This window comes from Macrosteles quadrilineatus, unplaced genomic scaffold (genome assembly GCF_028750875.1).
Source record: "Macrosteles quadrilineatus isolate MER2022 unplaced genomic scaffold, UCM_ALF_1.0 Scaffold_2__2_contigs__length_208266976, whole genome shotgun sequence".
In the NCBI taxonomy this organism is placed as follows: domain Eukaryota; kingdom Metazoa; phylum Arthropoda; class Insecta; order Hemiptera; family Cicadellidae; genus Macrosteles; species Macrosteles quadrilineatus.
In genome coordinates this window covers 152873059-152892101 of record NW_026542595.1, presented here as the reverse complement: position 1 = coordinate 152892101, position 19043 = coordinate 152873059, and the positions used below count along the sequence as shown (strand labels likewise).

At 33.1% G+C, this 19043-nt stretch overlaps 1 protein-coding gene across 2 annotated transcripts in view; it reads right to left on the bottom strand.

Annotated features, from left to right (window-relative positions):
- Positions 1–3096: 3096 nt before the first annotated feature.
- The window catches only part of LOC128986925 (protein Smaug homolog 1), a 61336-nt gene continuing 45389 nt past the window's right edge, over positions 3097–19043 (bottom strand). For both annotated transcript variants that reach the window (XM_054407537.1, XM_054407538.1), the window contains 12 exons: positions 16721–16893; positions 15611–15740; positions 14836–14916; positions 13869–14010; positions 13078–13142; positions 12190–12296; positions 11380–11545; positions 10775–10998; positions 9875–10013; positions 8979–9150; positions 8119–8308; positions 3097–7279 (listed from right to left, as the gene is read on the bottom strand). In XM_054407537.1, the coding sequence (XP_054263512.1) occupies positions 7070–7279; positions 8119–8308; positions 8979–9150; positions 9875–10013; positions 10775–10998; positions 11380–11545; positions 12190–12296; positions 13078–13142; positions 13869–14010; positions 14836–14916; positions 15611–15740; positions 16721–16789 (1695 nt within the window). In that variant the 5' untranslated portion in view covers positions 16790–16893 and the 3' untranslated portion in view covers positions 3097–7069. The remainder of the gene's footprint in view (positions 7280–8118; positions 8309–8978; positions 9151–9874; positions 10014–10774; positions 10999–11379; positions 11546–12189; positions 12297–13077; positions 13143–13868; positions 14011–14835; positions 14917–15610; positions 15741–16720; positions 16894–19043) is intronic.

Genomic DNA, 19043 nt, shown 5'->3' with positions numbered 1-19043 from the left:
TAAAATTCAAATAACTATAAAAATAAACGTAACATTATGTTTTAAAATTCCCATTCAGAAATTTGTCAATAGGTTGATTTTGAATCTTTGAATTGCTATTGCTGTTTAAGTAAAAATAAATAAAATATAAACACAAATATTAGTACAAAAGGTTGTGCATTGGGGCATTTTGGGAAATCTAAAATTTCATAATCCGTCGTGATTAAAGTTTAAAACAAAAATTAATGTCACCAACATTTATCCCTTGAATCGCCACCCGAATTATATCCCGTATTCATATAATGCTAATTTCAAAACTCATCGTAACAGTCATGTATTAATGCATAACCGTGTGTCAATAGCTGCTGCAGCGAACGTCAGCTGTTTGCACAGTTAATCGGGAGCGACAAAAAAGCAATTGAAAAGGTATGGTGCAACTGAGCGAAAGCGGTCAAACAATACTCGTGGTCGACAATCAACTGTCAACAATCACCAATCACCAATCAACAATCGTGGTGTTACGATGACAATTGTACAGTATCAACAAGACAAGTCGTTGATGCAGTCTAGTTTGGTCTAGACATAAATCAACATCTGACAATGCCTAATTTGTGCCCGACTATGAGGAATAAACACACCTTTTATTTGATGTTTACAACACCTAGATGTGTAAGTAAACAACAGGGATACAGTATAATTATGCATGTGTTAAAACAATTAGGAATAAACTAAAAAACTTCCATCTTCTTTATATTTTATGAAATCTTGACAATTCTAGTGTTGGGATATCGAAAGAAAATATCGATATTTATATCGGCGATAATATCGGAGCCTCAATATCGATATTCCGATAATATCGGACCAAAAATATCGATATATCGGAAAAATATCGTTAAAAATTAATGGAATTGGAATGCTAACGCAATGCTTCCCTTTAACAGGAAATTACCTTAACAAACAATTTAAAAAAAAATGCGTTTGAAGATATTAAAACAAAGGAATATATACAGACGGTTTGGTAAAAAAAATATCGATATGTCATCAAAAGAAATCATTGATATAAAAATGTCCCTTTAGAAGGAAAGTACCTTTGTTAATACTGAACAATATTAGCCTATCCTTATCGAAGTTGTCAGCTGATATGTTTTAATTTGTTATAATGAATCAATATATCGGATAGAAAAATAAAATATCGATATTCAAAAAGAAATAATCGATAATAATGAATGTTCCCTTTAACAGGAAAGTACCACCATATGAACAGCAGTTAGCTGCACACATATGACGTTAAATTGTTTACAATTTATAATTTTTTAGGCTTGTGTACAAAAAAATATACAACACATGAGAATTTAATGGTTTTGTTTGGTTTTCACTGCCGTCACCTCATTTTGGCACTCCACTTCTGCCAACCGTGCCAACTCACTATTCAAATGCAGGCAGAGGCAACCAGATTAAAAATATATTTTTAACTAGATAGGTACATGAAATAGTTTGTGTGTAGGCCTACAAATAAATTTGTTATTAATAATATTTAATAACTGCTAAACAAGTTCAGAAAAGATTAAACTGTATTTTATTCTTGCATTATTCTTTGAAAAATTGCTAAAATTAATTCTAACGATAATATCGAAGTAAAATATCGATATCCCGATAATATCGGAAGTCTAATATCGATATAAAAATATCGATATATCGGAACCAAAATATCGATATTTCCGATATATCGGATATCGATACCAAACACTAGACAATTCCCTTCTTACAGATTAATTTGTTATAGTTTGTGATTTTATCCTTGTCCTGCAAAAGGGTCAACAGTTACGAAAGTAAATTTGAATGTCGGTAACTAAGTGAAGGTACAAAGCAATTTGGGCTGCAATATTGAATTATCCTTTTTCTCCACCACTATCTAATTTTATACATGTTTTAATACTTTATTTTCATCTGAAGGGAGAGTGAGATTTCAAATCGTCATGAATCTTGTTCCTAATAACCAGAAATTGAAAATTCCAATGATAATTACATAAACAATAAAAACTTACAAAACCTTGAACTTTGAACAACTAAATTTTATTTCAAGATGCAAAAAGAACTGTTTATGGTTTAACTATTATTTTTCAATTTAAAATTAGAGTTGGTTTCTTTTTAGTTCCCATCTAATAAAGAGGTAACATCAGACATTTTATTGCCAATTAATTGTCAAGGGAACTGTTACAACCATTCATTCCTGGGTCTTATCTCACAAAGCAATTTGGGTGAGGTTGTTTTATAGTTTATTGTTTAGTGACCTCAAATTAAGGATTTTACACTTTATTTTATGATATACATAAGAAAGTTTCAAATGTAACAGTTATTGTGTAATGCCACTGTAAATCGACAAGTGTCTGAAATAAGTTATTTTTAAGTGCCATAAAATCCTGCAAGTGAGAGTGAAAGAGCCTCTGGAGTGCAGCAAAGACACTTGTCCAAAAATTACGTTTCCCCATCAGTTTTGCATGGACCTTAATAATATTATGTTAAAGAGGATAATAGCTGAAACTTGAGTTAATATTCTTGTTCGGATTTATTTTTAGCTAAATATCCTTGGCAGTTAATGTAACTTTTGTGCATTAATGAAATCCTTTTTGACAGTTTTGCATATTTGTTTCTTTTTAGACAAGAGACAAAGTACAGTGTCTACTAAAATGTATAATATAATAACGCTGGTCCATTTTACTGAAACATAACTTTTGAGACTAGACCCAACTGTCTCTTATCATTGAGTTGTCTCTTTTAACTTTCATTAGTCCCGTGCCGCTGAGTACAACCTGTATAAAATTTGAATCCTAGAGTCGTTTTTGTATCTATCAAAAATTGAGAATATCTACAAGGTACTATTATGTATTTGAATTGCTTGACAAATTTTAAGGTATACTTAACAGAATAAAATATAAATTGAAGAAAAATTGAATTTTCCAAGTAATAACCAAACTACAATAGTTTATTGAAGACGGGGTTTACAATTATTAGAGATAGATCCCAGTACACAAAATTTATTTATGTTAACATTAGAAATTACAAATATACACTTTGTTTATATTAGTGTTACAGTAACTAAATCAAAACGGTCAAAATTTAAAATCCAAAACATCCAGTTAATACAAACAGGAACTAAAATTATTGAGATTAAACTAAAATTATGATAGAAGATATAAGTATATCTTATAATACCTGACTCAGGAATTATAAGTCAGGTAATTCCTGAGGGAAGTATAGAAAAGAAACAATAGTTTTATTTAGTAAATGACTTAAGAGTCAATTTATTTGTGACCTACATTCAATACAAGGTACTTACAGTAGTTTAAACATATGACTTCAAACAATTACATTCAACTGAGGCTTTTAATTGAAAACAAATGTGTAGACAATCTTAAGAAAAATATATCCAGAATATATTGCTACAAATGAAAATTCTATGTATTTAATTTGTAAGTTATTGACATTATTGAGGATTTGATGTTGGATTGTAATCTTACTTTTTGACAATAGGAAGTCCTTTGCCCTTAAGAAACAATAAGAATAAAACAAATTATACTAAGACTATATTACCACAAATACAAAACAAATCCATAATTGCACAATCACTGGTTAAATTTAATAATTTATTTGTGACCTACATTCAATACAAGGTACTTACAGTAGTTTAAACATATGACTTCAAACAATTACATTCAACTGAGGCTTTTAATTGAAAACAAATGTGTAGACAATCTTAAGAAAAATATATCCAGAATATATTGCTACAAATGAAAATTCTATGTATTTAATTTGTAAGTTATTGACATTATTGAGGATTTGATGTTGGATTGTAATCTTACTTTTTGACAATAGGAAGTCCTTTGCCCTTAAGAAACAATAAGAATAAAACAAATTATACTAAGACTATATTACCACAAATACAAAACAAATCCATAATTGCACAATCACTGGTTAAATTTAATAAAATAATAAAATAAAAATAACATAGATCTGAGAATCAAAATGGTATAGAATAAATAAGAAACTATATTTACAATAATCTGGACATTGCACAACATTCCAGATTGTATCATTGCACCACTAACTTGAAACTCTCGCAAATAATGTACAAAATTGTTGTAAACAAACAATGGAACAGTAAATCAAGAAATTTCTGTAAAAATAATTATGTGAATGACAGTAATACAGCAGTAGAGTTATTTGATGACTAACCTGTCAAAAGTAAAAATAATTTAACTTATATGGATTTAATAATTGATGAACATTTATTCATAAAAACTTGTTACTTTTTTACATGTAAGAAGGCAAAAATTTCCATTGTTTTTTACGAACATTGAGAACAGTGATTATCACAACAACTTAAATCTAATCACCGGAGAATTTACTCCCATAACATGAAATTAATAAATCTAATCACCGGGCACTTTCGTCCCATATAATGAAAAACATAAAAATATACAGTTGAAAACACAACGTTTACAAAAATAACATAAAACGGTAATAATAAAAAAAAGCTAAATCAAAACAACTAGATTGAAACATCACAAAAACTAACCTACAACTCTACTCAAAATGACTTGGCAGTTGTAACACGGTACAAAAATGGAAAACAATCCACCAATCAGATAGTATTTTACAAATATAGCCTATATGTTCTAGACTTAGTAAATAACAAAACAAAACAAAAAACCACCTTGGTAAAAATAAAATCATAACATCTTACAACTATCAAACCTAAATCAGATGTCTCAAAAGCATCTCTAAAAAGCAAACTATAAAAATACACAAAAATTAACCTTAAAAATGTCAAATTACTTTTTCTTTTGTTCAAATGTATTCGCTAAAACTGTACATGCAAAATGGTTTAGCTTGGACAAAAATCTGTTCAGATAAATATGGCTGTAAAAATGTTTTAGACTATAGTAACTCATATTCAGTCTTTTATCATTTGTTTAAATTATTACATTATTTACAAAATAGCAACTTCTTAAAACTTCATATTTTAAGATCCAATTTAACCACAGACAGAGAGGCTTAGAACTATTGGGAAACGTTTTTTATTTGCAAAAAAATAAATAGTAAATCCAGAAAACTAGATGAAACAGAACCAACTAGATGGATCCAACCCATTTTAACCGTATGAATGGTAATGAATCAAAACCATAGTGTATTTGGTATTTCTGAATGACAAAATAAATTAATTCCAAAGCATATAATAAGTTTGTGCTTGTGATATATTTCACAAAGGTTACGATTTAAAAAATAAAGTGGGCATAAAATGGTTGACTTTTTCGAAAACTTATGGTAAATATCAAAATTAAACTAGACCATTTGTACGTTTATGGCGCAACGTAAAACAAGCAAATAGTAGAAACCCATCTTGGTAATACTACCAAGGTTTTCATTTGAGCAAACACCAAAACATGCAATTACAATAATACAATTAATGATTACAGGATAACTGATGTTAAAAATGTACAGTTAAAAATCAAATACACAGTAAAAACTGTTTTACAAGCAGTTCTTGAGTAAAAATTATGTTTATTTAATTTGCTTGGTCCCATATTTGAAACATTTAAAATTACAAAATAATAGTTTCATCATTCCATCCTACACTTTGTTTGAAGTTGAAAAATCTAAAATAAGCAGACTTTACGGTTTATTTAGCAATGAGAACTGACTTGTTATTGATATAGGAACGTAGAAAGTTATTCATAAACTTAAATGATACTAGTATCCAAAACGAGCTGAAATTTTCATATTACATATTATGGAGTACAGTAGAACCTCTTTAATCCGAACTAATTGGGACCGGGGGTAGTTCGGACTATTGAATAGTTCGGATTACAGACCATATTATGTTTTTACATAACATTAGCTAAAACCTGGCTAAAATTGATTGTAATTGGTACGGGAAAAGTGAAAAAATGCTTTATAAAGTAAAATACAGTGTTTATTTAATACAGTAGTAAAAATAGTGAGTAAACTGTACTGTACATCGAATACAGTATACAATAAAGAACTACTGTAGTGTGTATAAAGTGCAGCAATGAGGCGTTCGGATTAGTGGACGTTCGGATTACGGGGGCTCGGATTAAAGAGGTTCTGCTGTATATTAATTATGCAGATTCACTTTTTTGCACTTATTTATACCAACCATCGTATTATAATCTTTTTGATTACTCTATCCTGATGTTACCAAATAAAAATAATTAGGATTTTTTCAAATTTTAATATACGAGATCATGTGACTAACAACAAACCACAGCTCCAAAATCTTTTAGCAACATAGAATATTGTGGAGAGTAGATATTTAACACTAAGTTTAAATTAAAAACTGAAATCGGGGGTAAGATATTTTTTACTACAAAAACATCCAAAAACTCCTATTATAATAAAAAAGGTGTAAGATAGCCAACACCCTATTTCAGACTTCATAAACTAGTACACACTTATACTATGGGATCAAGCAAAAACATCTTAAATTATAGAAAGACAACAAATCAACAATTACAGAAGAACATCAAACACAATAAAAATATCAACTAAACTTTGTAACGCTGAGTGATTTTTTTTTTGCTGCTGCAAGAGCCTTCCATGGTTTTAAATGTCTTAAGGAACTTCGAAAGTACGCCACTAAAAGTTTTGATGGTTCCAAACTGTATTAGTTTTCTCGTGGTAGCTTAATCAAACCCAATCACCAGGGCAGGTGACCCAATTATACAAAATTACCCCAAAATACCCCAAAAATTGACCCAAAATACCCAATTAAGGTATTTTATGATTCGGAAATGACTCTTTCAGCCATAAATATCATTGAATTAAAAAATTAAAATAAATTGATTAATAAATTATCCTGACTGCAACCAACACCTGATCTATGTAAAAGAGCTGCCCAGATCATCCCACTCCATTCCTCACTTAAGTGTGTGGCACTGTCTCAAAGAATAATTGAATTTAAACCATGGAAGTTACACCAGCAAAAGAATTACACAGCGCTACAAGGTAATTTAACCTTTCTCAGAGACTACACAACAATGAACAGAAAACAGTCACCAACTTGTCAAGTTTACAGTTCCAGGCTATGTTCAGTCATGCTGAGACAGAGACTCTCCAGCCGTAGGTTCAGCTCCGGGTCAGTCTCCTGGGGTGTGACGGGGGCTGCGGGGGCCGTGGCAGAGGTGGAGGTAGACGGGGTGTCTAGAGCTAGTGACTGTGCAGGGGGTGGCGGGGCAGAGTGAGTCCTCTGTACCATGGAGTGAGACGGATCCACAGAGTACTGTAACAAAAATTGATTATTGATGGGCATAATGAAACACTAAGCATAATAATTTTGCATAATAATACAATAATATTTAGAACTGAACAAATGTTAGCAACGTTTTTCCAGGCAAAGAATGAGCTAGAATGGTTTGTGAAATAAAAAATTTGAAAAAGAAAGAAATACTTTTGCAAGAAAAGTTAATTTTTGTAGTATGTTGGTTATAGGGTTCGCCTTTGAATCTTAACCTCACTGGTTTGATTCCAAGTGGGGTCACAATTTTGGATCTAGATGTTATTTGCAAAGGAAAATCAATATTTACGTAATTTGTCAGGCTTTGGTCAAAACCTTAGTTTGGTAACTACAACTTGCATTAAATGGCAATCATTCACACTCATGATGCAAACATTGTCGTCATGCACTCGCACAAACAAATTTGATGAGACACAAAATATGCTCAGTTACAACAAGAAATTTAAATTTCCAAGTAGTTTTTTGTTAAGAAGTTAGCATATTGAAGTCAATACACTATGTAGCAACTAAATTCAACTTCATTTTTATTATAAAACTGGTGTCAACTTTAACATGGAAATTGGATGTCTATGTAGTATTATCTAGTCAATAGTTTGACTCGTGGTAGAGATTGTGTCAATTACAATGGTATGTGGAAAGGATGAAAGGCTCCCAACCATATTGGAAGCCACACTTGAGGTGCTAATGCTATTAATCCATTGGCAACTTGTTGTTGGAGTAGGCCTACTGTACAAAAAAAGCGATGGTGGAGGAAACCAATTGACACAATCTGCAACTAAATTTGTAATACATATTGAGTCTAAAATAAAATCAACCATTATTACCTCTGAGGGGTTGTCTTGCAGGCTGGGCCGCTTGGCTAGGAAGCTAGAGTGCGGAGGTCCTGAGTGGGGCTGAGAGCGTTGCCCTCCCAGGTTGTGTCTCAGGGTGAGGGGGACCCCATGGCGGGGGGCAGCGGAGAACCGAGCGGGGGGAACTGACAAGTATCCATAGCGTTGCTGATGCTGTTGATGACTGCAACCAAACAACACATTATAGGACACAGTTCATGTCAAAATGTTATTCATTGCAAAGATTTTGTAGTCAATATCAAATTAAATAGACTACAACATAACAAATGATAGCATATTTTCATCTACTGATTTTACACCATTGCCATTTTTAGTATTTTACGTATGTTAAAAATATAAAAAATATAGTATTCTCTATCGCTAACCTCTTTTCAAATAACATCATAATTTCATAATCCAATGACATATCAAAACATTGACAAGGGTTAAACAGTTACTTTACAATTAAAATATTCTAACAATTAAGAACTTAATAATACCAATGGTGTAGAAAATCATCAGAAAAAACCTCTGGGAGCTGACAAAAATTCTACAACATTACAGATTTTTGACACAATAAAGGTATACATTATGGCTGAGTGGTTATAGAACTCGCCTAGCAATCAAAAGGTAACTGGGTCGATCCTGAGAACAGGAGCTTGATGTTTTGAAACTGAACCCAGCTGGTCTCTGATCATTGTGTTTCAATTATCCTGGCAAATGAAGCAGCTGATCTTAGTCAGTAACAAAGCAACAAGGAGTGTCTCCCTCCATTCTAGATTCACCTTCAAAGTAACATCTCAATTTTGATAGTACTATTAATAACAATAATTAAATAACATGACTACACTTACACTTGCTGCCTCACTTGGCTGATGTGTTGCGATATCTCAAGTCTCCAACTACTCATATTCTGCTTCTGTTGAGATGTGAAGGCCTCCAACTGACGAGAGGAGTCCAGCAGACTGATGAATGAAGTCAAAGCCTCCTCATCTGTCACTTGGTACACAAGGAGATACGTGCAAACTGAAAAAAGAAAACATATACTGTAAACACTAGTGAAGACAACACAACAGTGAAGAGAAATTTGGTAAAGATCCAATTCTTTGTTTTCAGTATAGTTCAGAGGTATCTTTGAAAGTAAATTTACTGAGATAACATATCCCTAAAACTAGTAGTACGCTTAGACTTCGCGTAACGGGATGAACGTGATCGCAGGGGCGAGTCCAACCGCACTTAATGTTATTTGTAAGGACGAATCCACTAAATCTCAGTTAACAACAATCATAAATTCTTGTGCATTAATTAACCGAAATCATTGTTAAAATTTGTAGTGGATTTCCAACAATTACCGATAGTTGGTAAATCCACCGTTCCTGTACAAACGTCTTTTGTAAATTCATATCTTTAAAATTATACACAATGGTTTAACCGATTAACGTTTCCTTTTCAATGTTTCTTATTTGTTATTAGGCCTATCATACAAAAACGAAGCCAAACTGAACTAATCTAACTTAACCTAATCGCCACAGCACAATGTAAAAGATTGTATGGCTTAAAATTATGATATTCAAATAGGCCATATATACATACAAACGAAAGACCTATCATAGTATTATATCACCTAAAAATATTAACAATCCAATATATGTATATCTAACTAATGTATACAACTGCCACAAACGGTTCCCACACTCCGCACTCATTAGGGGTTGTATAATTCTGTTGAGAGGTACAGGGTGGTAGTTACCTTTATGCAAAACCCTGGTGACCTGAGAGGGAAGGTCATCCACTGGGGATAGATCAGAGTCTTCATGAGGCTTGAGAGGAGTCAACAAAACTTTCTTCACCTCGTCCATAGCGTTGAGTAAAGTCTGTTCATCCAGCTCCTGAAATGAAATTAAATGTTGTATATTATGTGTTTTGTTGTAATGACATTTTAATCAAAGCAGTGATCAACAGCATGTTTTTTCGGTGAAAGAGTTTAACTACATCAATTTTCATTCTAATACTGGTAAAAACTTCAACATGGGAATAGAATCTCTGCTTTTATCAATTTTCAAAGGATGATAGTTTTCCCTCACAAATCAACATTACAACTGTTGAGAGACAACATGTTCTATGGGTTCTAGAAATTTTCAAATAAGAAATGTTTTTAAATTTAAAATATCAGATTTTATCCCTATACATCTTGTATGCTTCTTATCGTACCCCAGCTTCCCTCAGATATTATCTGCTGCGTAACTCAAGTTACAAATTAATGCTACGTTCATTACCTGCATAAATTATTAAAAAATATAGGTATAGTTAGTATGCATAGCTCGCCAAATGCATTAAAGTGAAATGGGTTAGGCAAACTGTTGAAGTAAATAATTACAACAAATTTAAAAACTTGATTTTGGGTTGGCATTTGAATAAAATAGTCTGTACGATGGAAGCAGTCTCCTGACGGTCAGAAGACAGGTTCCATTATTCAGAGTATAATACCTTTGACTATTAATGCAACAACTCAATGATAATACCTAATAAAAAATCTAGAAGATATAGATGTCATCTTTTATTCCCACTCAAGTAGATGCAGACATAGTGCAGCACAATAATGTAGGCCAAAAAGATTATTTTATATAAAAGACGTCAACCATTGACTTACCCGCTCGACTCTGCACAAAATCCCGTAGCGGTCGCGCAGCTTGGAGATGGACAGCAGTATCTTGCGTTGAGCCCCCTGAGTGACTGTGTAGAGTCCACCTCCTACTGACTCCACTACAGTATCAAACGTCTCCTCTGAGAGGGACAACATCTGTGCATAAGTCAACTGGGAAAACAGCCAGGAGTACTTGTGTAGCCTCAGCGACTTGAGCCACCCCTTCACATCTGCAGCATAATGTGAGGTTAGATTTCAATATATGAAATGTGCAAAATGTATTGTGGGTGCAAAGTTGAAAAAACTTGAAAAACTGCAAGGTTTTTTTTGGATTAACCTACATCTTAACAAAATTGAAAGGTTATTTTATTTACCTACATCTTGGACAAGTCAAGTATTCCATGGTAACATGCATAGGCTTAGGTAAAAATATTTCCAGGAAAAAATTAATCTAATCAATTAATTCAAAATGAAAGGCCGCTGGTTCGATCCTAAAAAGGGACGATTCTAGACCCAGATTAGTCATTGATTAATGGCATTAACTAGAATAAAAAGAGTAACGTTAGAAAGTTGATAGTTGAAAATAATGTGATCTTATCACAATTACTGACCTCTCATTCCACAAGCCTCAAATCCTGGCCTCAGGTCATCCAGGTGGGACTCGGAGCCACTACCTGAGGAGGCCTGTGAACTCTGTGGGGAGAGGGGGGGAGGCTCACAGAGAGACAGGGAGAATCTGCGTCCTGAACTGGCTCTGCGTACTACAGACAGGTCATCCTGTAGGGACAAACAAACAATGAGCAACAAGGTGGTTTTAGCTAATATAAAACTACTGTGAAAAAAATAGGGTTCTAAATAGTTAGTTAGTGAAGAAACCATCAAAAATTTTGAATATGAGTTTGTCATGGGTTATGAGTACTGAAAGCAAACACGTATCCATTTTGTTCGATAACATTTTGATCAAACAAATTCTGATAGGGGCACAGTAAAATAAATAAATGCAAACACACTCATCAATCACCGCATTGAAACCTTCATGGATAATAAAAATTTGATTATACTATCATCAACCACCTAAAAGCAGTGTGTCTCTGTAACGCAAGATCAAGGTAAAAAAGTATGGTATACCCTAAACAGAATTATATGAATGAGCAGTGGTAATAGGAAACAAGAATGTTAGAAAAAGGTATGGAATATAAGCTGGCAAATAAAATAAATTGATAAAAAGTTGGTTAAATTCTATACCACATTTGAGTGTACAAAACACTAGCGAAACTGAAACTAAGGTTCACATCATGACAATAGCTACCAAATTTAGTATGTTTGAATACCACGCCCAAAAGATTCATCACAAGGTTTACTCAATCAGCAATTGTATTTATTGGATAAGTAGTAGTTTAGATTTTAAGTTTGCAAATTACCTGAGAAGTCCACAATTCGTTGGAAGCACTTGACCCTGCAAAGGGAGGAGTTAGACTGTTGCTTCTTCTGATCTTGCCCTGACCTGCTTCTGCGCCTTCTGGGGCGGCTGCAATATCATAAGCAGTTTGTCAGTAATTAAAAAGAAACAATGTTTGGGTTTTTTTAAATATTCAAACCATCTAGACAGAACCAACAAGGTAGAGAAGCATTTGAAACAAAGACAATTTACTATCCTATAGAGAAATAAAATGTCTATCAGAGTATTTCACAATACGCAACGCTAAAATTTCATGCAAAGATTTCTACAGAACCGAGGGTTATTAATTAAAAAAAGTGAATCATAAATATATTTTAACAGAAAAAACCTTAACTTTGTACTTATTTTGTTCATCTTTCAACAGAGGTTATAATTTTTTATCAGCTCTTCTTAATCTTTATCCTACGACAAGCACAAGGAAGTAAAACCGTACTTGAAAAAAAAAGCAAAGGATTTGAAAACGTCCAAAATAATTTACTGGCAATATATGGCTGAATTTTGTAGACAAAATTTTGTTTCTATTATTTTAGGGTGATTTTCATGTTTTGTTTTACTGTTTGGTTATATAACCAGGAGACCAGTTATTGTTTATTATTAGATCGTTTTATTTGGTTAAACGAGGTTTAAAATTACTGAAATAAAAAGAAACAAATTATATAAACAAAACAAAACCTCTACAGTGCAGCGTACAGAATTAACAATAAAATTGTCATCAGCTCTTCCATAAGGATGAGGAATCTACTAAGTGGTGTTTTATCTATGCTTTACCTATCAAGTTTTTACTCCCAAGTGCAATAAAAGTACATACAAGTATTATTTGAGGAATGTAAACCATAAACAAACAACTCACCGGAAGGTGTTACACTACCACCTGCGATTTTCTCTACGAGAGATCTGCGCCACGGCTCGAATGTCCTGTAACACGAGCACATGTTAAAACACTGAGCCGGCCACAGCCCAACACACATCTGATTACTAACAATGATATATGGGCCATTACTGTAGGTTTCTGGCTCCTTATCAGAGTTATAGCCTCGTATTATCTGATCATGTAACTCACATTACTTCTCTAAAAACAATTAGCGTCATAATTGGTTCCTACTTTGTTTCGATCTGTATTTATTTATACATTAAGGGACTGTAGTTAAAAATTTACTTGTTAAAAAGAAAAACTTGAATACATTTTGTTTACTTGACACAATGAACATTTTTTTTTATTTCAATAGTTGATCGTAATTAACATAACTTTAAAAAACTAAATTAAAATCTTTTGTGGAGGACTTTTTTCTGACTGGAAGACCAAGATATTGGACTGTACTACTTTGACCATTAATAGAACTAAACATTCGATCTCCAAGTTATATTTGCCCCCAGTTTTCATGTCAAAATGGACGTAGTTGAAATGAGTCATCGACAGATTGCACTGATTTAAAATACAAATTTATATCGAATATGCAGGCTTTTTAACCAAGTAAAACTGATAGGATGATTTGATGTAAGTCATAGCATCTTTTTATCACGCCAACTATCTCAGTAACAACAAATATCTTTTACAATATCACGATCTGTGTCTGTCTCAAACAACTACTTCAGTAAACAAAGAGAACATAAGCATCACCCTATAAAGGGTTTTGAACTCACTTGCGGTCGTCCTTGAGTGCCGGATGTACCAGTGTGTAGACCACCAGGTTCAATGCTTTATCCAAGAACTTATTGTGTTCCACACAGTAATTCAGCAACACAGGAATGACACCCAGGTATCTGTGTTTGGCGTCCTTGTTGCCTGCAATACAAACAGTCAACTCAATTTCGGACTACCTCAGGGTTCAATTCTCGGCCCTCTTTTTCTGAACATCGGTGGCATAGATAATCCACTGATATATTAACTACAAGATAAAATTTTACTTTTACACTCATCCTCAGGCATATCCGAGGATCATGTAGCATGGGTAATATAGCCCATGTAGTTAACGTAATATGTTTGTAAAAATATTAACATTCTTGCCACCAAGACTGATTGTACAAATATGATAGGTTACGTATCTTTGTCTATCCTCAGACCATTTACAAGTTGACTGAAGAAAACTGACAAAGATATGTAAAATCAAATTCATAAAAAAACTTCTCTGCAATGAAATTGCAACCATCGTAATTTTAACCCCGATATCTATCTTCTAGTCTCTTAAAAACCTGTTAACTGTAAACATTTAATTTAAAACCTGAAATAAATGACGATGCCTATGCGACAATGTTCTAGTGTTGTATTTTAAATATAACTATACTTATAATATTTAAAAAAACTTCTTAATCAACATAGTACAAGTATCAACAAAAATATTTATAATAATGTGTGAAACACATATTTACACCTATAAGAGTTTTTAACGAGAAAGGTGTTATTAGACATATTTTTTTTTTACTTTCGGTTAATAGAAATGTCTAACAACACATTGTTGACCATTCTTCTATGCAGTTCTCTCCATTCTCTTTGTTACGAGGCAACAATGGCCAAGGATTCCACCCTCCCCCCATCAAACAACCCCAAATCTGTTAGTCTAGCCACACCCTACGCCCCTCCCACTACCCTAGGTAATGGCGGTTTACTGACCTGGCCTCAGCAATGGCAGATGCAACAACAATTCCTCAATGGCTTTGTCTTTTGCTTCCTTCAACAGATTGCTGATGTATCCTGTGAAATAAAGGAACAAATGACCAACGGGTAACCACTCAGTATGTATTTTGTACACATTTTGTAATGTGTAACCACTTGCATTTTGAAAGAATTTTTATTTTTAGGCCATGGAGTGCATGACATTTTGGTATTGGTTGGAATAGGTTGAGAAACTTGGTATCAAATTTATTATCAGTGAAGAATTTATGATTTAAATTTTATCAAATACAATTTACAGTAGTTTTAAAGTTACTTTAAAATGGTCTCACCTCAAATGAATAATGAACTAGTGTATACTTTACACAAATATTTGGCTTTTAAATAGACTGTGACAAGAAAATAATTATTGTTTTCAAATATTAAAATCTTAGTCATTAGTATCTATCTAATGTCAGATTAGGGATGGATTTTGAATTAAATTGTTAACGATTTATTATTTGAAAAGCTTTTGTCAGTAGAAAACTTGCACCAACAAGACTATTAAATAATTAGTAACTCATGAGGAGGTTTAGTTCCATGTTTAGTAAAATTAATCTTCTTTAATGACAATACTATAAAGTTAATTATCATGCAACGGATATTGTATTTGGCCGCTGGGGATATCATGAAAGAAAAAGTTAATTGGTCTCGTGACTAGGGTGACTAGGCTAAAATGAAATTGCGATTGTTGTGTTTAAAATTGCAAAGATTCCCCTATTTTCTGCAAACATACCTGCATTGTTGGCCTCCTGCTCCCGCAGAGCCAGTTCTGCACATTCTGAAAAGCTGTTCTCCAGCGCAATGGTGAGAAAACGAGCCTGCGTCGGCGGCAGTCTTATCAACATCTGCAGCATTGCCACCACCTGCAACGTTGCCAACTTAAGTTATCAAGAGATAAAATCTGATTAAAATCTCACATTTAAGTGTGATGTGATGACATTTTACCTGTCAATTTATAGTGAAATAGTATTCGTAGGTGAATGTATAAACCATATAGGTTGTAGAAACAAGTGATGTGGTTTCTATTAACTCCTCAATTTTCTCAGTTACGCTAGCTGAGCTCACCACCTTCGTACGAAATTCTTAACAAATGTCTTTGGTATTAACATTGTCAATACAGTATACTGTGTAGTCAGTGTCGATCCATTACAAAACTAGAAACACAACAAGCTTTGGTTGATGTTGGTGATGCCTAACTCCACTTTTTCTTCTAAACCACCAACCACATCAACCAAAAACAAAAATTTGGCTAAAAAGTACTTTAAAAATACATATTCCACATACCTCAAAAAATTACATATGAATAGGTACGTCGTGAACTCAAAATAATAACCAATCAATTTTTATTTTATAGAAGGCTGTTCAACAAATTAATAGAATTGGTGTTCCATAAAGAGCGCCTCAATGGATAAGCCAAGCTAAAGGAACATGAGAATCAAGATATTGTGGACGATTATTTTCACTAGGGCGTAAAGTAACTCTTTTCTACCCGGGCTCAAGTTTTAAGATAGAGGAGAAGCCAAAATTAGAAAATGAGTGAGAGTTGAAAAGACAATTTTTGCCCGTGTGATTTTTTATCATATGTTGGTACTACCGATATGTTGAACTTTTTACATTAGGGCAACAATAAGCTACAATCGACACATGTAATTGTTTACAATCGGATTTTAAAACTGAGTTGAAAACAGCTGATATTTACTCCCTCGGGGCTAAAAACGATTATTACACCTAAAGAGTCAAAATTTTACCTACTTCAGACCCGCAACGCATGCATTAAAACGGCTGTTCATTCCAGTCCTCATAACTAGGATGCACTAAAAATCTTTTGAAGCATTTACGTTACCTGACAACTCTCGTCCCATTGGTCAAACCACGAGACCATCGTGGCCAACCGCTCCTGATACATCCTCATGAGGGGCGTTTTGAGAAATGGGTCGTTGGTGGAAGCTGATTTGGCACTCCCTCTGATCACCGGCACTGTGGGAGGAGATCCGGCGTTTTCTCTGATCACCGGCACTGTAACAAAACAAATTTAAAAACTTAAAGTGCGACGTGAGACTCATTCCCAAGTACCACAACAACTAGACTATACGTAGGCATCCCATATTGGACCGTCTGTTGCAAATTTTAGATCCAAAAAGAAGATAGTTGACTGCGCCAGTCACAGATAGCACTAGTGTCTAATAATTTTTTCCCTGTGATTATTGGTTCTGAGATAGCTGATGACATAATGATACCATAGCTTAACATCAGTTTGACTTGATTATAAATGCTAGAAATTGGTAATTAAGAGGGGGCCGGACATGAACTCAAAATCGCCTTTTAACTCTCTGGCTACTCACTTACAGCTGTGGCGCTGCCGTCGCTCAAGGTATCAACGTCGGCAAGGCAGTTCTAATGGCGGACCGGTCGTTCAGGAAGGGCAAAAAACGCAGGGTTGTTTACCACAAGGGTCAGGACCACTCGGGCTGACACAATAAAACTGGCGTTTCGACAAGGCAGAGTAGTGTGGGCGCTGAGGAACTCACCAACCATTCGCGCTATAGCTGGTTACTATTGCGTTATGGTATTGTCAGTTTTTGTGTAAGCCTAATTATCGTATAATAATTGTAGTTTATTTTTGTGTTAACAGTGTAGTAGTTCATCTCTTGATGACACAACAATATTAATGCATTCAAATATAAAATAGAGTTTACATTTGATCCTGTGCCAACAATTATTTTCATAGACATGCAAAATACTATAAGCCAATATAGGAGCACGTGAACTAATGAGATAAGCTATGATACTACAAACAGGCTTTTAGAAGCAATGGATACATTTTCTAACAATGGAACAAACTGCTTGCAAAAATAACATTTAGTAAACAAGTAAAGTAATAAAAGGGCAAAGTAAAGTACTCAAGTAAGGCGTAAGGATTTTACTAACAAATATAAAACTTATAAATCATAATATACAATTTTGAATGCATCGATTATTTTATAGTTACCTATATTTTTGTATCAAAATTTCACATCAGACTCAACATTATTATTAGGTCTAGCTTCAAAATAAATTATATTTCTAATTTCAGACTTATACATGGTATATGTGGTATACATATTAATGGAAGCTCTTTATAAAATCAATAAAAGACAAATCACATTTTAACGCCAGGGAATGTAATTTGTTCGTTTTCAAAGTTAACGTAAACACATACAAAAAAGCTCAATTAAATTGTCACAGTATGTTTCTTTCTTCCAAAGAATCAAACAACCCAGACATTGGCATGAGTATTTAGAAGAACCAAAATACTCTTAAGGGACATCACATTAGATTTCTTTTAGTACGAACACCAAAGTGACTATTATAATTCAAACTCAATATAAATTAACTCAAAACATATGCAAACAATTCATATACAACTACTTAGTAATAATATTTCAAAAAATAGAACATGTATTATAAGGAATTTAGTATACAGGGTGTCCGGTCAAAAGTGTTAAATAAAATTTTGCATCAAACTACATGGTAATGGTGACATAATGACGCACATTTGAGGTTCCCAACCTCAACCGTTAGGGAATAACAAATAAATTAAGATTTTTCAAAAATTATTGTAGTTGACATGAAAAAGCTTATATTACCCTGTTAAAAATGCACTAATTGTTAATTTAAATGTCATTTTCAGAACCCTCACAAAATGTTAAATAGATATAATAAGACTTAATCGTTGGGGTACGGAAAAATATTCTATTTAAATTTTTTCATTAAACAATTATTTTTAATATCGACGAAAATTTAAATAACATTCAGCAATTTATTTCCCGGTTACCGAGTTCCGCTGAGTTAAACAAATATTACTAAAAACTTCCTTATTTAAAGGGCTTTACAGTGATGTATAACCACATTTATCTACTGTCGAATCTATGGTGAATTTTACGTACTATTGTGAAAAATCACGGTTAAACCAAAACAGATATTGTAAAAAAATAATGAATTTTACTTACTACTTTATGAGCTGACCACTGATTATGAGGGATTGTGTAATTTAAGATTGACCAGACTACACTTTCATCAAACTAAAGAGTTTTTGTTTAGACTTTGGAAAATTTGTTACTAAAAAAACACAATACATTAGTAAAAACACACAATACAAATCAAATCTATGACATACTTGGTCCGAA